At 41.1% G+C, this 26,200-nt stretch overlaps 1 protein-coding gene and 1 pseudogene across 2 annotated transcripts in view; both read right to left on the bottom strand.

The window, feature by feature from the left end:
* Nucleotides 1–14,834, bottom strand: part of LOC121828714 (uncharacterized) — an 88,893-nt gene extending 74,059 nt beyond the window's left edge. Inside the window, exons 1-3 of one of the 2 annotated variants that reach the window (XM_076569774.1) lie at nt 14,763–14,834; nt 13,750–13,902; nt 2,967–3,117 (exon numbers count right to left, since the gene is read on the bottom strand). In XM_076569774.1, coding sequence (XP_076425889.1) covers nt 2,967–3,117; nt 13,750–13,756 — 158 coding nt within the window. In that variant the 5' untranslated portion in view covers nt 13,757–13,902; nt 14,763–14,834. Of the gene's footprint in view, nt 1–2,966; nt 3,118–13,749; nt 13,903–14,762 lie in introns of those variants that run through there. The other variant, XR_013050561.1, reaches the window with a different exon arrangement.
* On the bottom strand, nt 5,054–6,112 carry LOC102920804 (protein SET-like; annotated as a pseudogene).
* Nucleotides 14,835–26,200: the final 11,366 nt, after the last annotated feature.

Raw genomic sequence — 26,200 nt, 5'->3', positions numbered from 1 at the left:
GCTTACATGTGAATGTTAGCTGTTAAGACATTGATAAGCAAGCTATAATCCATATAACCACAGAGGTTAAGTATAGAGTAAGGAAACAGGAGAGAGGGAAAAGTCACCCTGAGAAGGGGAAATATAATAGATAGTTATGGACGGACAGGATCTGTGAGAACAGTAATGGAAGGATCAAACAGGGAGGAAAGGAAGAGAGGGGCCAGGAAGGGAATACAGAAAGGGACAGCTAAAAGCCATTTGAGGGGTCATATGGAAGCCTAACCCAGTAGAAGCTTTCTAAAATATATACATATACAAAGGTGACCTAAATAAAACCACCAAATAAAAGGGAGACAGAGTCCCAACTGGACATCTCTTGTTACCAAATGAAACTTCCAGTACCAGTAATGGGTTACATCTAATGTAGTTGTTAGGAAAAGGAATACCATCAAACCCCCAAAACAGCCCAGGCTATTGCCAAGACTAGCAGTTGCTCTCCAGAAACTGACAGTAAGGTCCTATTGCTGAAGACAGCATCCAGTCAACTCCCTGAACACAGAGAAGTCAAGCTGGTGGTTACTTAGAACCGTCACCCCTATGTACTAGTGTTTGTGGTACTGGAAAGTACCCTGCCTGCTACCAAAAGGGAAATGTGAGCATCAACCCAGCCACAAACCCTTCAGTCTGCAATGGTGACCTGCCTGCAAGATACAATGGTACAAGAGTGACAGTTTGTGGAAGGAATCAACTATATCTGCTTTAAGGCCCGCTCCATGAGATGGAAGCCCTGCATGACACTGCTCAGATAGCTAAGAACATGAGTCTAGATAGGCCAGGAACCTAGGAGAAAACCAAATACTACTGTTCTGCTAAAGACATGTAGCAATAAAATGATTCCCAATTGTCAACTTTGCAGCCAACCAGTGTAGATCTTGTCTGCTGGACCTGGGATCTGAGATCTGGGGGTCTGAAAAAATAGGGAAGACTATAGTCTAATGTGGTACACTGTAAAGATTTGTCACTCAAATTGGCTTAATAAAATGCTGATTGGCCAGTAGCTAGGCAGAACGACCAAACGAAGAATGCTGGAAAGGAGAAGGGCAGAGTCAGGGAGTCGCCAGGCAAATGAAGAAAAAGCAAGATGAGTCTCAGTCTTGCCAGACTGAGAAAAGGTACCAAGCCACGGTGGCTAAACATAGATAAGAACTATGGGTTAATTTAAGTGTAAGAGTTAGGCAGTAATAAGCCTGAGCTAGTGGTTGAGCAGTTATAATTAATAGAAGCTTCTGTGTGGTAATTTGGGAATTAGCTGCTGAGTATTGGGAGTATTGAGTATTGGGAGTTGGTGGAACAGAAACTTCCACCTACAGACAACCTTACTTCAGTTTCAGTGAACTTTAATACACAAACGAAACAAAGAAAGCAATGATCTAAAGAAGGTTGCTTGAGTTCAGAAAAAAAATGTGTAAATAAATATCGGTAAGCACATACTAAATATACACAAAGCAGCCCTTTCCCAGAACTTTCTCAGGACAGACCAGTTTAAACACAATTTCCCAGCATGCTCTATGATTATATCTGAGAAAGCACAAAAGCAAGGCAGAAGGCCATATCCCAATTCAGGGTTCATTTGACCAGATTGGGTTCTGTAGCTATGATCTGACATCCAGCAAGAATAAACATGTCTTATAAATTGAATGTAAATGCTTGTCACAGAAGGCACAAAATCATGTCCAAGAACAATCTAGGGAACAAAATGCACCTGAGGTAGAAGGCTCTCTGTTTTTCTTCCCGGAGCCTCTCTCACAGTTCCCCAAGGCATTGTTCTCTATGCATCATTTTTTTACTATGTTCTGATACCTAATGACATTCTACTATTCTCATAGATAAATACCTTGCTCACTCATCCTCAGAGAAACTTCCTCCTGCAGCAGATGGGAACAAATACACAGACTCACAGTCAGACACCGTGCATAGATTGAGAGTCCTTGGAATACTCAAGGACTAAAAGAGATGTCTCCATCAAATCCCTCCCCTCAGAGCTCAGGAACACTTTGGAAGAGGAGGTGGGAAAAGTGAAAGAGCCAGAGGTAATGGAGGACACCAAGGAAACAAGGCCCTTTAAATACAGCAGGACTAACACATATATGAACTCACAGAGTCTGAGGCAGCATGCACAAGGCCTACATGGGTCTGCACCAGATGGGATCCTAGAGCTGAGAGGAGAAGTGGACACATGCTCCCATCCCTAACCCAAAAGTTATCTCCAATAGATAACCACTTGCAACTGAAAAATTAGTTTTCTTCAAAGGAGGTTCACTAGATGGCCAACACAAAATGAACTCAATGACATCACCTTTGGGGATGCTTTGTCTCATAATGCTGCATTGGAGAATTTTTTTTTAACCTTACAAGTCCTTTAAGTACATATAGTTTCTGGTTTTGTTTTTTAATGGGATTCCTGTGTGTCTCTGCATCTATATGTGGTTTTGTGCTTTTTCTTTGGCTCTTTTTCTTCTGTTTGTTTGTTTTGTACTATTCTGATTTGTTTGTTTTTGTTTTATCTTACTTTATTATTATTTTATTATTATTCCTCAGATACCTGCTAGTTTTCTAAGGAGAGACAGAAAGGGGATGGGAGGGTAATGAAGGAGAAACTGGGAGAAATTAGGGGAAGGGAAACCATAATCAGAATATGTTGTATGAAAAAATCTATTTTCAATAAAAGAAAATATTAAAAATAAAATTATTTCTTTTTTTGAGATTATAATATAATTATAATATTGTTTCCCTCCCCTTGCTCCCTCCCATATACCCCTCCTTGCTCTTTCAAATTTGTGCTCTTTTTTTCATTGTTGTTACATACATACATATAAACATAAGTACATTCTATTCAGTCTGTGTCTTAGTTGCCTTTCTATTGCTGACAAAACACTATGTATGACCAAAGCAGTTTATAAAAGGAAGCATTTAATTAGGCTTACAGTTTCAGAGGGTTGGAGTCCATCATGGAGGAACAAAGGCATTGTAGCAGGAACAGCTGAGAGCTGACATCTCCAACCACAAACAGGAGGCAGAGAGCACTAAGTGGGAATGGTGTTGGCTTTTGAAACCTCAAAGAAGAATGAAAAAGTTCTAAAAAGAAGGAAATAAACATTAATCCTTCACTTTGAAAAATAAAAATACACACATTTCTAGTAACTGTCCCTGAAGGTAAGAAAGAGGGATAGGGGATGCTTCTGAAGTGGGAACAACACTCATTTCTTGACTTAAGTGATAAGTTTATGTATATTTTTATAATGAGTTATTGAGCTGTATAATTTTTTTTGTTTTTTGCACATTTTATTTTACACAAAAAAGTCGCATATATGAAAAAAAAAGGCCAAGCCAAATTCCCAAATATTTTTTCAATCCTCTACTCATGTCACAGTCTGTCAGCATCCCATTGGCCAAAGCAAGTCACATGATATAGCCAGAAGGCAACGGTTAGCAAGCACACCTCACCTTGGCTAAGTCAGGGGGCAGCAATTGTTTTTTGTAGAAAGCCAGTCAAAAACCCCATATAGTTCTTCTGCATATTATTCTGTATAAGTTTTTAAGACTTTTTTAAAAAATGCAATCATTATTAGCTGAATGTTCTACTCCATATACCTCACGCCAAAGCTGCAATTGGATGTAGTCCACAGGCTATAGTTTGTCAGCCATTTGATGAAGCCATGAAGGGAAGTTTCTTTTAAATAGGAAAACCAATTTAATCTCCACAACTCATCCTCTTTATAATAATTCATATCATTACCACTGTGATCTGGATGTGTCTTCCAAACTCAGGTATTGTAAACTTAATCACCTAAACAATGGCATTGTCAAGTGAAGCTAAACAGACATTGTTGATGAGGATTTTGCCCATCTGAATATATTAGCACTATTGTGTAAAGGCCTCTTTTTCACCCTCCAACCTTCTGCACCTCTCCCACGTGAGGGGGCTGGAACATCAAGACAGCTCTCACCAGGTGCCAGAAGGTAACACCATTCATAGTCTTGGTCTCCCAGGTCCCACAACTGTGCACAGTAAAATCCAGCTCTTTACAAATTACTAGTGTATGATATTTTGTTATGAGCACACACACCACACTTACTATTAGCAAAACACATTCTTCCTCACCCAAAGGCACTCAAAAGTTCACCCAAACAAATCAGACCGAAGTTCTGTCCTACCTTACTTCCACCCTCGGTCTGCAGATCTAGAAAGTAAAACGGCCTGCTCCTGGTGCTCTTAAAGGACACCAGAGAACTGCAATAAACACTCCAATCCAGAATCAGAGAAAATGGCGGACACCTCGGTGGCCCCTAGACAGTTAGAAATTATACAGGGCAAAAGTGAGTAGTCTCATCCTGCTCCATGAGAGGGGGCCAGTGCCCTCCTGAGTAACTAACCATGTTTTGCTGCTTTTCCTGCTGCTTTTTTTTTTTTTCATCGTTAGGAGAGAACTTTATTTAAAAGTGTCATCTTAAACTGCAAGGATGTCCGTTAAACGTCACAATCAAACATGCCAAAGGAGAAGCCATGTTGTCACAATGCCCACTTAACCCCCCCAGACACCTCAAGCCACCCTTGCTGACCTTCTATACCCCCCTTTTTTTCTTTTTTCTTTTTATTAAACAAGAGAAAGTAGACAGATACATGTTGGTAAATGCTAACTGTCTGTATTCACATAGAGACACAGTGTAATCTCTGAGCCCAATACAGAGAAAGGAACAAAGCTAGAAGTCCATGCACTACTACACAGGGGCCTGGCACCCCCAGCCTCCAGCAGAGCCAAGGGGGCCGAAGGGTTTTTCTTCTTTCCCACAGAGCATAGTGGTGGTGTTGAATCCACGGTTTGAGACAACAAAGGATAAAAAGGAATTTAGAACAGAATAGTGGAGATTCTTTTCCTGTTGTATTTTGTTCAAGGTATTTCCCCCAAAATAGGTTGAGAACCATGGTGTTGAGAAGAGAGACCTCAAAAACAGGGCTACTGAGCACAAGAGGGGTTGGGGAGGATCGAAATGACTGCAACTTGCTCCCATGGACAGAGAAAATTAAAAAAGAAAAAGAAAATAAAAAGAGGGTTGGAATCCATCAGTCTTCTGTGCTAGTCATCCTGGCCTTCATCCTCCTCTCCTTCTTCCCCTTCATCATCATCTTCATCTTCTTCACCTTCATCTTCATCCCCTTCCTCATCAATATCATCCAAGCCTTCCTCTTCTTCATCATCATCATCTTCTGCCTCTCCTTCTTCATCATCCATATCAGGAACCAAATAGTACTGCAAGGGCTTTGACCAAACGCTGTCTCTGAAGACCTCTCCTAACTCATCTACACCTGCAGCAGAACAGTCAGTGAACCAGGTGAAGAAGCTCTCCGGCTCTTCATGCTGCCTCTTCCTGCTGGCCTTATTCTGCGTTTGGCTTGAGCGTTTTGTCATATCCTTTCCAGACTTCCATTTGATTTCAGTCAGTGGACTTTGAAGATGGGTCGCCACTCTCATTCAGATGAAATTCTTTGGAGAGAACTTTATTTTCAAAGTAAGGATTTTCATCAAAATAAAAATCTATTCTGTAACCCGATTTAATGTCTTCAAATTCTGTCACTTCAACTCAGAGTAATGCAGAGCTTCTTCATCTTCCTCCCCTAGCAGTGCAGACACTTGTGGATGGTTGACAAATGTGGTTACCCAAAAATTTGGGATGTGGGCGATCAATTCTGACCTCTTGCGGAAAAAATGGTTGGCGGAATTTGTTATATTTTTGTTCTGCTTTCAAAATTTCCTCACTGGCTTGTTCATCAAGTCTGTCTATTTCATTTTGTACTTCGTCAATGTGTTCAATTGCTTCTTGCTGTTCTTTTTCTCCCTTCGGCAGGCCGGGAGAGGCCAACTTGTCCTCCAGCTTCAGGGCAGGAGCCGATTTGGGTTTCTTGGACTGAGGCAGAAGCGCAGATTGCCTTTTCGGGGCCATGGCACAAGGGAAGAGGCCGGGAGCCAGAGGCCAGTGCCTGATGCTCATAGCAGGAAGGAACTTGCAGGAACTCTCCTGTTGCTTATTGTCTCCTACTATCCCATTAGTCAAATCAAGTCATGTGGCCAAGTCCTAAATCAAAAACCGGAGAAGTATTTTTGCTGTAAACCCAACATGAGGCCACAGCAATCAGTTAGTCTTATGACAGAACCAAAGCCTCAGAGCCAGCCATTCGATCTGCCAGAAGAACCTTATTTTCTGGGATAGTATACAGAAAATCAGATTTGACCTCTACTAAATCCACATGAAGGCTGTTCATAAAGGAACCACCTGGGACCCAAATTTGGGTCGGTGGAATATAAACACAAAGAATTTCATTTAAAGTAGTGACTATTAAATTTTGACAAATATTTAAAGTCACTAAATAAGAAACTTCAAGTGGTTGTTAATAGTTAATTTTTTTTGAGGAAGAAAAAGGGAGAAGTGCTTGATGATAAGAAATTATATACATACACAGAAACTAATTTATGCAAAAATGGATTTGAGTTGATGCGAGGCTCATTATGAGGTGACATTGTAATGAGCCTTCCAAAAACCCTAATGGAGTCAGGGTGAATTTTAAAAAACAGAACATCTCACTCTGAAAATATTGTCACTATTATTCTAACTATTCGAGTTGCATGCTGTAAAGCATATTCTATTCTGAGAACAACATTTTAAAATGAGGTTGATAAAATTAAATACATGTATAGAAAGACAACCCAGAGAATGAAGGGTCTTGGGTTAATACTACGTAATACACATTTAAAGAAATTTGGAAGCTCATCTTAGAATAGGGAAGGATAAGCTAGGGAGATGGAGCTGTTAGCAAAGTATTTGCCATGTAAGCAGAAGGTTCTGGGACTAGATTCCCAGAACCCTTTAAAAAAGCCAGGTATGGGAGTGACATCTGTAATCCCAATGTTGGAGAGACAGAAGAAGGATCCCTGAGGCTTGCTGACCAACGAGGCTTGCAGAATCTATGACCTCCAGATTGAGTGAGAGAGCCCATCTCAAAAAAGAAGATGGAAAGCAGTGGAGGAAGGCACCCCATGTCAACCTCTGGCTTTTACTTACAAGAAAACACGTACACAGGCTTCTGTGCACATACACACTCATGTATACACCAGACACATACAAACCCAAACATACACACTTACACCCATGCACGCTCAAGGGGCAGAGAGTCATGAAAGAGGAAGGAAAGAAAAAATATCTTGCAATGATTGCACACTGTCACGTAAAAAGAAAATAGATCTACTAGTTGTTGCTATAGACCAGGGCCTAGACAGCTTCTTCAGCAATAGGCCAGGTAGAAAACAATTACTTTAGGCCTTGCAGGGTGTTTGAGTTCTTTCACAAACTTGAGTTTTACTATTGTGACAGGAAAATGGGCATATGCAATGCATTAATGACCATGAATATTCCCAATAAAAAGACCTTATAAATTCTGAAATTGAAATCTTATGTATAATTTCCACATGTCAGGGCTATTGGTGCTCTTTTAAACATCTAAATTGTTTAAAGATGTTCTTAGCTGACAAACTGGCCAGATTTGGCCCACACACTAAGAAGACATGCCTCTACCATAGATGACAACCTAAGGGATTAGGTCCTAGCTACAAGAAAGCAAATATCAACTCAAATAGTAATAAAACAGTAATAGTTAGACACAAGAGGGGATGCCTTGCCAGTGTGTTGGAGACCTGATCACATCTCCTGGGTGACACTGAGGCCAGTGAACAGCTCCTCTGCAAAATGTAGCCAGTTCAAAATATTGCTCTACTGCCACTCACTGGGAAGCCTTCCCCAGACTCACAGGAGCCAGCACCATGCAGCTGCACTGTCCCCTAGAAGTGCTAGGGGCTAATTGACTGAGTAATCAATGAGGAATAAACACCTCAGTGTCTCCTCTTAGGACAGTTGTAAAGTAGGGCCTCTGCTGTTCAACAGGGAGTCCCCTGCTCCAATTGCCTATATCATGCTTACTCTAGTACATACCTCTCATGAAGTAAAATACGCTGCTCTCCTCCTCTCCCTTCATGTCTCCACTTGCCCGCTTGCACTTCAAAAAATCACTTCCTAAATATATATCATCCCTGAAGCCATCATGTTAGATTTTGGTTTCTATAAACTCAAATCTTTAGTGTGTTGGTTGTGGTTAATAAACACATCCTTAAAGACTAGGCTATCGCCTACTGTCAAAATTATAGTTGAGATTTTTAAGTTTCACCATTAGTTCTCAACTGGAAACATCTTTGATTGTCATGTCTTTCCTACCACACCCAAATACCTAGGGAGAGGAAGGAAGGATGCTGCTGCTGCTGCTAAATGCACAGTACACGGACAGTCTCCCACAAGGAATTAACCCACCCAACTATCCGTAGCACTGAGTTTAAATCCAAGGTTGAGCTCAGGGCCTCTACTGCCATGTTCTTCTCTAAGACTGTCATTGTAGCACACTCAGTGTTTTAGCCAAAATGAGCTTCTATAGATTCATAACATCCCAGGAATTAGGAAGTTTTGCCAGATTCTGTTTTGCATTGTGGTGATATGTCCCCAACTTTCATAAATTCGATGAAGGAATTTGCGATATGGAATGAATGAAACTGGATGGTGATTTTTAATCATTTTAACTCGGATTCAAATCTTTAATCGCCTTTTCTCCTCCTCCCTGGTAATAAGAAATGCATAAGAGAATCACGTCTGGCAGCAGTTCTTAGCATGTGCCATCCTGGTAGGTAGAAGAAGCAGGCAAAGAAGAGACTTAATTTAGTTAATTAGGCTACATTTAGAAGATGCAAACTTCCTGGCAATCAATCTGGCACTTTTCTCAAGTATTAATAAAACTGTTTCTTAATTCTTGATTAATATAGCTCAGCAAATACCACCACACATTGAAGGTAGAACTGAGCAAATGAAAAGTGTATAGAGAGAGCAGCTCTTTAGTTCTCGCTCTCTCTCTCTCTCTCTCTCTCTCTCTCTCTCTCTCTCTCTCTCTCTTTCTGCGCCTACATCTTTTTGAACACAAAGCCACTGCCAACAAACTGCCTAAGATAAAGAATTGGTGTAGACCTTTCCTTCTGTACTTTTTTTAAACCAGGGCCATATAAATCAAACAAGATTGCTTTATCTGCAGCTAAGAATTCCATAGAGATGTGTTGAACCTATAAGAGATGGCAGAACCTGGCCAACTTCTGTCTTTTAGGTAATAAATTGTACCTCCATTCTGACTTTTCCTTCAGAGTTTTGTCTATTTTTATTTTAGGGCAAAATATGTGGATTTGTCTGCAATATTAGAGGGATCCCAAGTTTTCCTCCCTAGATGAAGGAGGTTTGTTCATGGATTTGGGCGTTTTGAGAATGGGAAAAAAAATGAGAAAAGTAATAGTAAGTAAACACGAATAGTATGAAACTCAAGATAAAATCAGACAGGAAACCATTTAGATAAAATGGCATTCAACTTTTTAATAATAATTGCCACTTATGAGTACTTAATTTCAGGGATGAAAAATTTAGAGGGATAAATTTCAGATAAATTGAGATAGATTTTTGGCAAAAACACAAATAGATAGAAGATAGATGATAGATAATTAGGTAGATAGATGATAGATGATAGATAGGTGGATGAATAGATAGATAGATAGATAGATAGATAGATAGATAGATAGATAGATAGATAGATAATAGACAGAAGATTATCCAAGCTAGAAACATTCTTCCTGGCTTCAAAACTTCTCCTTTTCATCATAAAAAAAATTTACAATGGAAACACTCATGTCACCAAAGAAAATTTAGGAAAGGAGCCAAAATAGATAACTTGATTTGAAAGTTTTGGCCTTGGGATGTCATGGCTATCACAGGTCTCCATACTTTGCAAATGTGCTCATCACCACAAAGGGCCAGCACTCTGTGGAAGCCTCAAGAAACATTGTGATTCTAAGGATCTGTTTCTAAGGAATAAGACAGCACTGAGAACCATCCCAGAAGACAGATGGTGCCATCATCATCTGGTTTTGAAATGAGCTATAAAATCCTTGTACAATAGGAGAATAATTCAGAGAAATGGGTCAAGGGTGGGAGTGAGACTTTGAAGGCTTGGAGCCTTGCAGAGTGAGGACCATAATGGAATGTCAGTCCATATCCTGCAGGGGATGTTTCCTGTGGAGACAGGAGAGCATGGTAGAAAAGAAAATGTTTTTGTACCTATGTGAATAAGAACATCTTCAGTTTTCATCTCAAGTGACTGATCTGCCTAATTTAGAATAAAATGCATCAAGCGTGTAACAGGAATAACCCTTGTTCCAGTGCTAGCTAGATGTAGAACAGAGGATGCCAGTATGCTTTCTCCAGATCTCAGTCCTGCTTGCCTGGAATGCTCTTATATCAGAAAGGAAGCTGCCAAAAGCTGCCAGCTCTCAAGGTCATAAAAGATTATTGTTCCCCAAGAGAAAGCTCAGATCCTCATTGTTCTGAGACCAGTTGGGGTCTGGCCTGGCTTGGGTTCTGTAACCATCCCTAAACTGATCTCTGTCATCTGATGGAGTAGGCTGGCTCTGACTCTATTGCATGGCCTCCCCAGTCCTGTCTCAGAAAGAAATCGTATTGAAATTGAGCCACGTGGAGAAAACATAGGTGGAAAGGATGGTTCCCTTAGGAAGGAATGCTGGGCAGAAATATATATACATATATAATAAAATATAAAATAGAGCTAGTGTGTCACAGGCAGCAGCAAGATTTGTTTGCAAGAACAGCCCCCTCGGGGTCAGGAGTGGGAAACACCCAAAGCAGTCAACATTTGTTGGGTATCAACTACGATATCTCACTGTTCCTAAGAATCATTTCACATGTTAACAACTCAGTTATCAGAATGTTTCCTACCATGAATGACATTCCACAATTGCTGCCAGTCAGGAGGCAGCTTTGATGCTGTCTTCAAAGTCTGCACAGAACTCAGTCAGAGTTCTTCCAATTGTCATCTCTTCAATTGAGTTATGTGTGTAGTTAACACTATACCTGTAGAATTTGATTATTGCTTAAAATATAGATGATACTCATGGCTGGAGGAATAATTGTAATTCTTATATTTTTGGATGAGTAACATTGATTGCTTTTCGATAGCTAAGAATGAATGATATCTGCATGTAAATGAAGTCATATTAGATTTTTTACTGATGCATGAGAAAAATATTCCTTCTCACATGCTAAGCAATGTCCCTAAAAATAACACTAAATGATGAATACCTGTCTACATAGTTCAAAATACCTCTGTCAGTAAATATCAAAGGTAGAGCTGAGTGGTAGAAAAATAATAAGCTCAGAATTCATGGGGCTAGAGGTTTAATCCCCATCGCTGGATAATAGGCACAAGAGTCAAATAAAAATATATATATTAAAATAACAATATGTTTATGAAATATTGTTACATCTTACCTTTACATTTACATATTACACTATAAAGATCATTTAGATAAGTGGTATCCTACATAAGTACTAAACAATATAATAATTCATCTTAAAATCGATAATTTGATTAATTAAGCTATATAACAGCCACTATGGTCAGTAGCAAAAATCCGGAAAAGAATGAACAGTCCTTACACTTGAGGTGCAAACCGTCCAATGAGACTACCTCACCTGCCACATCCATTTTTACTCTGGCCCAATCTCCACTCCAGAAATATTGTCGGGAGAAGATTCATGAAAATATTTCCAGGTTATTACATTAATAAAGTATTTAACACCCATGTATTAACACCACCTCAAATACATAAGCCAAAATCTAAAACTTTCTGTCTGTCTCCCATACCCAACATGGAATTCATCAAAACAGGCATTTGATCTTCAGGTTCAAAACGTATCTACCAGTGTTGGCAAGATGCTCAGAGGGTAAAGGCACTTGCAACAAAGCCTGATGACCTGAGTTCAAAGCCTGATGACCCATGTGGCAAAAAGGGAAAATAGAAACTCTCAACTTATCCTCTGACCTCCATGCATGCACTGTGACATACACACACAAATTAATGATGATGATAATATTAATAATAATAATAAATGTAAAAAAACAAAATAATAATAAATACAAAAACAAAAGTTGAAAAGATCCACCAGCTCTGACCTCCTCCATCCAGCCTACCACCATCTCTCAATGTAGGACTATAGACCCCCTTGGTGAGTCTTCCTGCCTCTGTCCCCATTCATCCCCCACCCACAGTCTATCTGCAACATGAGGCCAAAGTGGCCCCTTGTGAGCATAATTAGGTGACAACTAACTTTAACATGGCTCCCACTTCTCACAGAGAGCAGCCACAACCCCTGCAGAGGTCTTCAGGGTCCCTAGACGCACCTGTGTTCCAAGCCTTAGCAGCACCACTCTCACCCTGGCTTCCCCAGGGCTCTTTAACCGCATAAGGCCCCGCCCTCCAGGCTGTGCTTCTCTTCTTCCTCCTGCTGCATCCTCTGTGAGGCGACTCATTGGCCAGTCTCTTGCCTCCCTCCAGTCTTGGCTCTAAGCTAACCTTGCCAATGAGCCTCCCCTTATCACACCAGTCACTGCTGTGGCTGCGCCTTTGCCTTTCCTTCCCTCTTCCTCTGGTCTAGAAGTTCTTTCTACTCCAGTCCCTGTCTTGGTCTCTCATGAGGCGTTACGTGCCTCTTCTATTTATTGTTTGTTGGCTGACTCCACACTTTCCTCCCTCCTATGAATCTAGGCTTTTTCTTTAAATCTACTTCTACATTCCAGCACCTATAATAGAGATGGGTATACAGGGGTTACATAAACATTTGCTGAATGCGGAAGCTTATAGTTTTTACTAGCATGTATGCCAATATGGATCCACATTTATAGCATCAGTTAGGATAGATGGGGGAAAATAATGAAATAAATTGAAGTAAAATAACAATTACATACTGTAAGAATGCTCAGAGGAACTTTTCCTGTAGAAGCTGTAGACTAAGACCTCGGGAAAAAATTGAAGGAAATGTAAGTAGTGAAAACAGAATGGGATTCCCCACTTGGGTGTTAAGTAGGTCCTCTGGGACAGCCAATTCAAACTCGAGCACGAATGTCCAAAGACTACACTAATTGACTGGATTAAACAGTTCCAACATGCCCTTCTAAAAGTGAGCATCTCAGGGATGCCTTTCATTCTCTATCCTCTTCCTACCCCAAACACAGATTATAATGAAGGTCCCTACAGAATTCTCATGTCTACCACAGAACCTAGAGATGTGTGCCCAAAGCTAGAGTATCTAAGTTATGTCAAAGCCTCTAGTTTTCATATGAACACACAGCTAGTCCAAGCAAGCCAGCCAAATTACATACATGTACAATACTTTTTCTTCCTTATTCTCCTGTGCTCTGTATGCTGCCAGTGGGGTGGGGGAGGGATAGAAGGAGAGAGAGACTTGGAGAACCATTACATTTCTTTTTACTTTCAATTTGATCTTTATCTGTCTTAATGATAAAACTTTTGTAAAGAAATATAAGTTTTGAAGTAATATTCAAAAATCCAATATGAAAGCACATGTCATTGAAAAACAGATACCTGCAAGATCAAACCACTTCACTTTCCAGAATCTCAAATTCTCTCTCTGACCCAGTCACCTTACCTCCCACCTTTCTCTATTCTAGCTTAAATTAGGCCGGCTCACTGTAAGATAAAAGATCACACCCTCCTCCACAGACATGCCCACCTGCAGAAATTACACCCAACTTTCAACACCTACCTCTCATTCCAAATCCCTGAGGATGCTTCGACACTTGGCTTATCCCTTGCTTCCAGCATCCCCTTGCCCTTGTTTCTGTTCAACAGCTTTGTGTGTGAACTTGATATAACCTTCACAGCCTCATTTTCCTCATCAAGGCATCCCTGAAGTTGGCTGTAAGATAGCACACGTGGAAATGCATAAGAAAGATAGTTCCAGAAAGGTAAAAGCTTTATCAGTATTTCATAATGACTTCAATTAGATTATACTGATCCTTATACATCAAGAAACTAGTAAGGTTCCTTTTTAATTAAAAATATGTTTATATTATCATAATCATTTTTACTCTATCATACTGGCTCTTAGGGGAAAGGTCACCTCTTTTTAAAACACAGATTTATTCAACTGACATTGTCCCTTCAAAAGATTTAAATAAATGAGTAGACAGTTTCTCTGTATGTTTGCTGTCTTAGAAGGAAGGTGGGAAGAGGAATGTGGGGGCACCGTCAACAGCTAACTGCAGCAGTGTGAGGAATGAGTGTTCCCCAATAGACAGGCAAGAGAACACTTAGGAGTGGAAGAATCAAATTAGCAGACAGAACTACACTTTATTGCCCAATCAAGGTGAATTAAGAAAGTCAAAGAGACACCATTGACATTTATACCATGCAGCAGGTATTAACCAGAACTGTCAGGGGAAAACGAGAACCTATCCCAATTACATATATATATATATACATATATATGTGTGTGTATATACATATAGAAATACATATACATATATATGTATACACACACATATATATATGTATATATATATATATGTCTTTTTTTTAAGTCAGCAAATTGAAGCCTTAGGGCATAGCAGGAGAAAAGCCATTGCACAGTAGTTCTAAAAGCAATGCCAGGTAGCTTAGAATAAATTCCCTGACAAAGCTGCCTATTGAAAGAGCCATTCAGCATTCTACCCTCTCTGAAAGGCTCAGCAGAAAAAGGAGAAAGTGCTGAAAATGTTCTAGTAAAAACCCAGTCACCATGAAACCAAAGAACCAGAAGCTGTGAGATGTCCCTTCCATCAACATCCACCTCCATTTCTGTCATCAAGCATCAGGATCCACAAATAACCTGAGACATCCAAGGGACCTGTTGCCCAGCAACCTTTGTATGCATCCTGCAGAGGTAACAATCAAGGAAGAAAGGAGTGAGTTTCCATTCCTAGCAAATGAAGAAAAGACTCATGAAGCTATAGAAAGTTGACTAGAAAGGACCCAGAAACAATCCAATCCAGGTTCTAATTTCATATGATGTAACACAGTATAACATGTTAAATAGAATATTGTATATTAATTCACGAGAAAAGTTGTTTAAATCTACTTTCTTCACTCAATAACCATGTGTTGAGTACTCCTGATGCCTCAGACATTAGAGTAAGAGAGACCTGGAAAATAAAGTATAAGTATAGTCCTGTGCATGTGTATCCATGTATTTGTAGTTTAAATGTGCTACCATTATGAATTGGATCTGAAATGCTCCCCACAGGCTCATGTGTTTAACCATCTCAACACCAATGGATGGCACTATTTGGTGGAAGTAATATGTCTGGCTGGTGGTGGTGAGTTACCAAAAGCAAGTCTTTAAGGGTCATATCTGAACCCTACTTAGGGTTGTATGGATTGAGTGAAGTCCTGAGTGAGTGTGTATTGTTGACATGAACACAGCCATGTCAAGGACCCCAAAGCCTCTGCCCCACAATAATAGCAAAGCCTCAGAGGGATGTCAAAGCCTTCCTTGGGTCTGAGTGCAAATGTTGACAGTTTGTACAAAAAAAAAAAAGTTCACTGTAGCTTTCTTCCCCAATGTTTACTTCCTGAAGACTGTACCCCTACAGAGACCACTTCTATTGAGGTTAGCTAACCCTGCCTCCTTATTCATTGGTATATAATGCCCCGCCTCTTGGTTTGTCAGTGTATAATAACCCCAACTCCTTGTTCAGCTATATGTAATAAACCTGCCTCCCTAAAAACTGCATATAATAAACACGCTGAGCATCTGGGATGCTGTGACTTCTTCTGAGAGCCCAGACCATCCCATCCCAGATTTTCTGTGTCTGTGTATCTGTTGTTTCTTCATTCCCTCGTGACCCCTCGTCAGGGTGCTGGGACCTGAGCCATGCAGCACACAGCTTGCAGTTCCATTCTCACACTGCCTCTACATCCACCAAGATGTGAGGAGCTGCCACCCGCTGTCACAGACTTGGCCCTCGTCAGCCGCCATGCCTTCCTGCCATGATGGACTGCATCCATGTAAACCTCTCTTCCTTGAAGTTACTTCTGAAAGGTATTTGCTCCCAGCAATGTAAAAGTCGTTAGTAGTAGTACTGTCTGATGAGGTCATGTTAAGCACCAGTTGTGAACTGCAGCCAAACAGCAAGAAAAAAAGGAAGGATTTTGAGTAGTGGAATATCAATGAGTGTTGCCACTATGTGGTGGCTTTTCTTGTTGCAAAATAATGATGATGATGATGATGATGATGATGATGATAATAATAATAATAAATGGCTGCTAGTAAACTCTCCACCTCATCTTAGTTCAGTGGTCAAGGAGTGGTAGCATAGTATCTTCTGTTCTCACTCTTTAAGCATTCCTTCTTATCCCACACTTACATATCACTATATTATTCACAATAACAGAAATACAACAAATCCTCACTGTTCTCTATAAACACTATAAATAATGAAGTTCAAAAGTATTACATTTCTAGATTACCTAGAATCCTTAATACAAATTTAACTTAATTATACTCAGTTCTTTCTCTTCTTTCTCTCTGTGAACAACTAAGCCTCTAAAACCACAATAATGAACAGTTACCATTTATTATGTAGAGAGATAATCATTAAATGAAATTGCTCTAATAAGATCTTTCTAATCCATCCGTGCTCTATAGAATTCATTATATAGGGAGAACCAGAGAATGCAGGCAGCAACTAGAAGCTGGGAGTGGGGGTGGTGTAGAATAACCCTTAGGGCATCTCGAAAGTACTAAAACCTACTGACACCCTGACTTCAGCCACCAAGTCCTGAGCGTGTCTCAGACGTCTAACCCACAGAACCATAGCCATACTCAGCTGTTACTTGTCAACAAGCTATGTAATCTGTTGCAACAGGAACAGAAAACAATTCTGTGACCCATTTGCCCAGAGTTCTGTCAGTTTGGGGAGGCAATGGGACTTACATGGGATACAGTCCTATGGGTGCCATTTCCTGACATTGGAATATTTTATTATCTGTAACACAGGCTGAAATAAAAATTCTGAACCCTGAAACTTTCTGGACACTGACATGATGTCACAAGTAAAAGAGTTCTTACATGACCTTATGTGTTGGCTTACCATCAAAATACTAGTTCACTAAAAATAGGGTGTGAAATCACCATAGGCTCAGTGGAAAGACTATGTACAAAACAATGAATTTCACATTTAGACTTGATATCTCGGTATGTGTATGTAGATATCCCAGATCATAAAGAATATTTCAAATAATTCTGGCCCCATGTATTTCAGATTAGTGACAGCCATCCTGTCTTTAAAACCATGACTATTACATTTTAAACTCTATTCTTGTAGTCTAGAGACTGAAGTTTATGTGAAGCAATGTGTGGCATTTACAACACCACATCTTGCTCACTTTCCACACAGAGTACCTAGTTAGATTTCAAAGCTGAAACATTATTATATAAGAGGTCTTTATAGAAATAGCAAGGTGCATGTCAAAATTCTATTTCTGACCTTTTCTGCTCCTACATTGTTGGGGCAGCAATATTTCTAGCTAAAGAAAAATCTGAATTCCTATGCTGCTTTTATAGATGAAGATTCTATGTTTGGTCCTGTATAGAAAGAAAATCAATTATATATACATATATATAACTCATGTATAGTATAGATTATATGTGAAGGGATTTTCTAGTTCCACTGAATCACATGATTAGAGGCTACATAGTCCTATAAGGCCTGTCTTCAGAAAGCTGAGAAAGCCAGTTCCGACTCCATCCAAAAAAAGAAAGGCTCAGAAAAGAAGGAACCAAGGAGCCAGATAAGTATGGCACTGAAGACCTCGAAGCTCCCTGGAGAAGGCTGGGAGCAAATCTGCATTCAAAAGCTGTGAAATTTGGAGTCTGGTGTCTCCAGACCATGGAAGAAACAACAAACATACCTGCTTGGGATGACTCTAGCTTGGTCCCTCTGGAGACCGGTAAATGTCCTCCTCTCGTGCCCTTTGTTTCCTGCAGGTCTGCATTCTACAGAATGCAGTGGCTCTCAGTCAGAGGAGGTCTTTCCCTGGCTTGCAGGTGCACATGTCAATCATCTCTGGGAACACAGGCACACCCATAAATGTGCTTTACTGAGATTTTTTAAATTATTTTTATTATCTTAAGTGTGTATTTATGTGAGTATGGGCATGAGTATATAGTGCCCTTGGAAGCCAGTGGCATTGGTTCTGCCTGGAGCTGGAGTTACATAGAGTTGTGAGCTGCCCCATGTGGATTCTGGGAACTACACTCAGGTTCTCTAGGAGAGCAAGAAGTATTCTTAATTGCTGAATCATCTCTCCAGCTCCTGACTTACTAGTATTTTAAGTGTCTCTCAATCCAGATAATTTGACAACCAGGATGAACAGCGCAGTCTTGGGCTGGATGACACCATGGCCCCAGGGTGGCATCACAAGTTACTCAGATTGGTGTGGCCATGGTGGTGGCATGACCCTTGGGCACCAATGTGCCCCAGGCTTGTATATCACGTTGGCCCCATGTGGCAGCACAGGACACTCCAATCAGTAAATCTCCAGTGGTAATGTGACACTTAGACACCAACACGGCCCCAGGTGGCAGCCCAGACCCCTGGCATCGGCATCACCTTCGATGGTATCATGCGCCACAGACATCAGCACAACCTTGGCTGGAGTAGGACGATGACCAGAGCTGCTGCTGAGGGCCATGTCTGGGTCCATGGCCATGTTGGTGCCTGAGGGCCACTCTGCTGTGGGGGCTATGGCAATCTGGGTGGCCTACACTACCACCTGGGGCCATGGTGACTACCTGGGACCATGTCTTGATCCGTGGTCTACTATAGTCATAATGTCTGTGATGTCTATGGTCCATGGTGCCACCAAAGGCCACATGGATGCCTGGGGTCTAAGCTGCATCCTTGGTGTCCAAGGGCCATGATGTCGTCTGAGCCAGGGCTGCTGTCAAAGGCCATGTCTGGGTCCATGGCCCTACTCCAACCAGGGTCTGTGTTACTGTCCATAGCTTCTTATATCATTGAAGGCCATGCCCATGCCATGGGCCACCACCTGTTGGTATCCAAGGGTCTCACTACCATGGGGTCCATGCCAATATAAATGGCCCATACAGGTACATGCGGCTGGCCCAGGCTGTTGCCATGGGCCATATCTGGGTTTGTGGCCCAGGCAGAGTCTGGGCTGATATCCATGGCCCACATTACCACAGGGGGTCATAGAAACCATGTGTGTTGAAGTCTGAGGGCCATGTTGACCCAGCCCTGTCAGTCAATGGCCCCAGGATAGCTGGCCCTGCCCCTCACTGGACACTGCAGGAGGAGTGCTGGCACTGTCTGCTCCCCCCCCCCCCCCGGAACAGCTAAACCCCAGCACTCAGAAGAGATGGCCCCACCCCTCACCGCAGGCATGGGAGAGCTGGCACTGATGGCATGGGCTCCTCAACTGAGTATCCCAATGTCCCAGACCAACCAGCTCAGGTACCACTCAGATCTACATCCTGGGCCTTGGGTTGGCCCACCCTAGTATCTGCCCCATCTATGACCTGCTGGAGTGTGCAAAGGGACTGGCCCTGTAAAACAATAACTGCAGGTTCTCCATGACTCAGGGCAACAATGGAATACCAGATAGGAGTTTCAATGAGGGCCTAGTGATGACAGTGTGCCAGAAACCAGAGACCTTGAACCAGACCAACGACTCATTGCAATGAACATTTTGTGGGTAGGGCTGATTGGACAAGGGGGTATACTGCATGCTCCCAACGCCACCAGGATGAATGAAGAGGTGTTGGGAAGATGGGGGAGTAAGGTGGGTTTTTTGTTTGCTTATTTGTTGGTTGGTTTTGTTTGGTTTTTAATTAATTTTAGAGTTCATACTGCAGGGGAAAGGGGTGGGTATGGAGGGACTTCTAGTGAATGGGATTGGGGTGCATAATGTGAAATTTCCAGAGAATCAATAAAGAATTATATTTTAAATTAAAAAAAAAGATGGACCACACAGATGAACCACAGGGGTGCCTAATGAGATTGTAATTTAAAGTCTTAAAGTAAAGGTACTAGGGAAATTCTTTCAAAATTATTATTTATCTAGAAAGCACTCTTTCTCCATTTCCCCTGCTCCCTACAAGGAGCAAAACAGCAATTCTGTGATGGTGAAAAGAAAATCCAATGATGAAATCATGAGAGAAGCAGAATAGAAAACATTCATAAAGTGAGAGCAGAAGATGTAAAGGATCCTAAGACTTCTCAGGACTGCTGAAGGCCATTCCAGACAGCTGACTAGATGTTTCCTGCTCTTCATCTTGTACATGGAATTTCTCTTGAAAATAAGATCTTACCACTAAAATGAGCCAACTGCTGGTGCTGGAACAACAGAAGAATGAAGCTGACTAGAGGCCCCTTCCCAAAATTAATTCAAAATGGAACAGAAATCAAAATATAAGATGCAAAACTGAGAGCATGAACAGAAGACAATGGAACTCTAGATAACCTACAATCTAATGATGTAGGTTATTTGGGGATGGGGTTGAAGAGGGTTTAACCCAGGGACTTGGATATGCTAGGCAAGCACTATAGCACTGAGCTTCAGACCCAAATTGATCACCTTTTAGACATAACATCAAAAGTACTGTGCACAAGAGAAACAATTAGTGGGATTAGCTAGCCTGAAGAAGCTACATGTGTAATCACAACTGCATGACATTCTGGAAAAGGTAAACCTTTGGAGGAATGTGTTCTTGTATGCCTGAGGTTGTGGGGAGGGAGGGGTGAATGGTCAAAGCACAGAGTGTTTTAGGGGCAGTAAAGCCATTCTGTAAGTTACCATAGTGGTGAAAACACATCATTATACATTTCTACAAATCCATAGGATGTATAACACCAAGAAGAAGTCTATTGGGAGCTCCAGCTGCTGAGTGATGGATATGTCTGAGAATGATGTGCAACTTCATCAGACAAACCCCTCTGTGGAGTATATTGATCATGGAGAAGTTCATACATGTATGGAGGTAAAGAAATCTAGGACTTCTATTCACCTGCTGCTCAACATTTTTGAGTCTACCAAGGCTTTTAAAAAGTCTACTGGAAAAAGAAATTCTGGAGACCTGAAACGTAAACTGCCCTCCATTTAACCAGACTCTTGAGCTACAGACTGTTACTTGCAATAATCAGCACTGACAAAGTTCCATCTCTCCCTACAGATTATGTTCTAGAACTTCAACACCAAACTATGTATGTATCCATTCAGGCAATGCTATCCCGTTATGTCTCTGGTCATATCACCAGCACAGAGATGGATTCCAGAGACTGGTCACCTACACTGTGCAGATCTACCACAGCTATGCTTTCCCCCATGCCATTGTGCACCTGGAAAAGGCTAAATGGGACCTCACAGACTAGATCATGAAGATCCAGAAAGAACATAGCTACAGCCTCACCACCATGGCCAAGCAGGAAATCTTGCACAACACCAAAGCGAAGCTGTGCTATGTCACCCTGGACTTTGAGCAAGAGATAATCGCTGCTGCATCTTCCTCCTCCTCCTCTCTGGAGAAGAACTGTGAGCTGCCCTATGACCAGATCATCACTATTGCAGTGAGTGGTTCTGCTGTCCCAAATGCTCTTCCAGCCCTCCTTTCTGGGTATGGAATCCTATGGCATCAACTACATTCAGTTCCATCATGAACTATGATTAAACATCTGCAAACACCTATATGGCACATAGTGTTGTCTAGTTGTACCACCATGTATCCAGGCATGGCTGTGAGGATGCAGGAGGAGATTTCAGCTCTGAATCCGAGCAAGATAATCATTGTGCCTTCTGAGAGCAAATATCTATGTGGATCCACAGCTCCATGCTGGCCTCGGTGTCCACCTTCCATCAGATATGGATCATCGAGCAAGCGTACCACAAGTCCAGCCCCTCCATCATGCACTGCAACTACTTCTAGGCAGACTGTTCCAGACAGTGTAGGTGAGCCCATCTCTGGAATCCATCACTATGCGGGTGGTATCACCAGAGGTATACAGGGATAGCACCACCTGAATGGCTACATACATGACTGGGTGTTAAAAGTCTCTCACATGAGCTGTGGTTTACACACTTGATGAAATCTAACTTGTGCAGAGAGACGAGAAGGGAGAGAATATTGGCAAATAAAACTTTTTTATTTATTATTTATTTTTAGATTTGTTTTGTTTTTTGTTTAATTTGTCACTTTTGGACTCAGGATTTAAAAAGTGAAGGTGACAGCAGTCGGATGGAGTAAGCATCTCCAAAGCTCTACACTGTGGCTGAGGACTTCGCACATTGCTTTTCTTTATTTGTTTTTAATAGTCATTCCAAGTAGCCATGAAAGAAATGGCTACAGGAAGTCCCTTTTCCTCCCAAAAGCCACCACCAGCACCACCACCCCACTTGAAAGGATGACCTAGTCCACACCCTGACTCCATCTAGCATTGCTTTTATGCAAATTATGCAAATTGTTGTTTAATCTTGTGCCCTAATACATTTTTAGTTTTGTTTTTATTTTGGACAATTAGCCAATGTGGCCTCCCTTTTCTGTCTCCCCCACGCACCGCAACTCCAAATGTATGAAAGTTTTCAGTCCCCCTGGGAGTGAGTTGAGGTATAGAAACAGCCAGGGCTTGCCTGTTCACTGATTTGAGACCAGTTTAATAAAAGTGTACACATTACAAACAAACAAAGAATATCTCGTTTCCTTAGAAAGAACTACAGTGGCCTTCTAAATAGGTTTGAAAACACACCTGCCTTTCCTAAGAAAGCTTGGGAATGGTTAGGCTCTCTTGTTTGTGCAGAAATTCTAAACTCCACATGGTGTATCACACCAGTTTCCCATGAAGCCAGATTCTAAGCCTGAGTGTGTCTATCACAGGCAACACAACACCTGCTTTAAGAAGAAAAAAAAAATCACACCATGCAAGGTCACCATGCAAGACTGTCACTAAATCCCAGCACTTGGGACTGTGAGTGTGAGGCTAGCCTGGGCTAATAATGATAGCCTGTCTCAAAAAAAAAGATAAAAATAGTTGTAATTGGTTCAAAGTAAGATATTAAAAAACAGCTAGTAACAGGGAATATACATGGACCTAAAAATAAATTTAAGGAATCCTAAAATGCAGGTTTTATGTAGCCTCTCTCTCCAGATCCTTTTAGCACAAAAGATCTTTGATGAGCAGAAGCCAATCCAACTTTTCCCCTCTCCAGAATACACTGGAAGATAATGTCACCTATGTTCCTGTTCCTAGGGGTTTGGGCAACTATAGCATAAGTTGCTGTGGAATGTCATTCTGTATGCTATGAATCTGTGTTGCTCTGATTGGTTGATAAATAAAATGCTGATTGGCCAGTAGCCAGGCAGAAAGTATAGGTGAGATAAGCAGACAAGGAGAATTCTGGGAAGAGAAAGGTTGAGTTGAGAGTGACCAGCCAGACACAGAGGAAGCAAGATGATAAGGCAGAACTGAGAAAAGTTACCAAGCCACGTGACTAAACAAAAATAAGAATTATGAGTTAAGTGTAGGAGCTAGTCAGTAATAAGCCTAAGCTAATGTCCATACAGTTTGCAATTAATGTAAGCCTCTGTGTGTTTATGGGGGTCTGAGTGGCTGTGGACCAGGCAGGACACAGGAAAACTTCCAACTGCAATAAGTCTACTGTTTGCTTCCATTTCCTGACTTAACCTGCAAAGACATCTTTTGACTACCACTGTTATAGCTGTGAGGGGTAAATGATTGCTCCCTCTTCTCTTTCCAGGGTTGGATACTTAGGTTGCAATTTTTAGTTTTCAATTTTGTTAACAGTTAACTATAAATAACATAGTAAACACATATTTCTCATTACATTGATTTTCCACAGGAGTACTTGAATGTGTTTTTGTGACATAAGCATTTTAGTACCTAAACATGTTTTCTGCTGCTTGGTAGATTGCTTCCAAAAGATGAAAATCAATAAACACAACCATAACAACTATGCAAATTTGTTCTAATATTGTGCTAAAACATTTCCCTTTTCACGAGTCCCATTACATGACCCAGAGTAGCAGACTATGAAATGATTGATAGATGATAGATAATAGATAGATTATTCTGACTTTTCCTGATTCTACCTACCAAATATTTATTTTGCATGTTAGTGCCAAATCTGACAAAGATATAAAAGAGGAACACGTTCGTGCTTATAGAAAAACAACTGTGATTTAGGAAGTTGCAAGGAGACCTGGAAGTAATCAGTAAGTCATAAGTGCTGACTTGAACATTTTTTCCAAGTAATTGCCACATTAGTTATTGGGGTACATTGACTCATGCAACAAATATTTCAGTGCCAACTATGGACTAGACACTTCATAAGTCACTGAAAAATAATTAGTGATCCAAAATGAATGTGATATTGTGGAGACTGCAAGAAGCATCTCTAAGACTATAACAGGCAATCTAGTCTTGAGTCAAGACAGACTTCAGAATATGACATCTGTGGTGGGGTTTAAAGGAAATGAATATTCAGTCATGTAGAGAAAGGCAAGAGTTGGGGTGTTGTTTGCTGGGTCCTAATGGCTCCCTCAGGGGAGGGGGTGAGAAGGCACAGCATCAATGGCACAGACCCCAGGAGTCAGGTAGGCAAACAGCAGATTTGTTTATTCAGCAATGGGAGAGCCTTATATATCCTCCTCCCAGCACCCAGGCTGTGTCTCAATCTGGTGACATTTTGTGGTCACCCTTCATTGGCTAGGCATGATCAGGACTTCTCACAGCACCTGTTGCTAGGTCCTCAGGCAGACTCCAGGTTGGCTCATCTCTTGGCTTCATAGGCCTTATCTTCCTACAAGGGTATATGGTGACATCCTGGGTAGGACAAATGATGTACCTCAACCTTTGCAATTGCTAACTAAACAAACAGAAAGAAATCCAGAACAGAGAAGAAAATGCAAATTACATGATTTATAATAAATGAATCACATGACCATATGACCATATGATTCAAGTAGTTGTAATATGCTTAATGTTATATTACAAAAATTTTGCAATTAATTACCATAATTATACATCTATTAACATGGTTTTAATTTTACCAAGTTCATATGAATTGAATATAGAAATATTTTCTTTCTTTTTTTTTGTTTTTTTTTAATTTGTTTGTTTTGTTTTTCAAGACAGTGTTTCTCTGTGTAGCCCTGGCTGTCCTGGAACTCAATCTGTAGACCAGGCTAGCCTTGAATTCACAGATTTGCTTGCCTCTGCCTCCCAAGTGCTGGGATTAAAGGCGTTTGTGCCAACACCACCCAGCTGAAATATTTTATTTAATATAAAGTTTTAAGAAAATAATAAGAATGTATCCCTTTGTGTGTAAGCTTTGAGTTACAACATTCAAAATTCTTGAACCATGTACTTATTACAGGATGTAAGAGAAATCTCACACTGATGAAATCACTCTATGTTTTGCAGTCCTTACCACTCCTCTTTACCCCTTCCTGTAAACTTTGTTATTGTATGGTCCATTTCCAAAACAGTATTTTTCCATAGTACTTTGAATGTGTTGATGAAATAAGCTAAATGGATCATGTGTGCATGTTTGAGCCTGCAATGTATTCATGAATGATGGGCGTTTGGGCAGATGTGGTAGCATGCGTGTGGAGCCCAGAGGTTCACTTCTAACAGCTTCCTCGGTCACCCTGCACTTTCTTTTTTGAAAAATCTCTCACTAAACCTTGAGCTCCTCAACAGAACTAGGCTGGCTGTTCAGCCAGCCCCAGGGACCTTCTTGACCCTTCCTCCCCAATGCTGAAATTGCAGGTATCCACTGCCCTGGATGGCTTTTTACATGGTTGTTGGGGACTTTGGGTCCTCATGTTTTCACAGTGTAATTAGTCTTCTCAGTCGTGAACTTGGTGAGATTTAGAATCATCTTGAAGATGAGCCTCTGGGCATGCATGTGAGGGCACATCTTGACTGGGTTAGCTGTGGTGGGAAGACCACTGTACTTTCCATTCTTCTCTGAGCTGGAATCACGAACTGCAGAAAACGGTGAAAATAAAGTGGTGCCGGCATTCATTGCTCTCTGCTCCCTGACTCTGGATTCAATGTAAACCCCTCCCTCAAGCTTCTCACACATTGACTTCCCCTCAATTGTGGTAGACAACACCCTCAAACTGCCAGCCAAGGTGA

The sequence above is a fragment of the Peromyscus maniculatus genome, chromosome 4, assembly GCF_049852395.1.
Source record: "Peromyscus maniculatus bairdii isolate BWxNUB_F1_BW_parent chromosome 4, HU_Pman_BW_mat_3.1, whole genome shotgun sequence".
In the NCBI taxonomy this organism is placed as follows: domain Eukaryota; kingdom Metazoa; phylum Chordata; class Mammalia; order Rodentia; family Cricetidae; genus Peromyscus; species Peromyscus maniculatus.
Note: the sequence above shows the minus strand (reverse complement) of the source record. Positions and strands in the feature narration are given on the sequence as shown.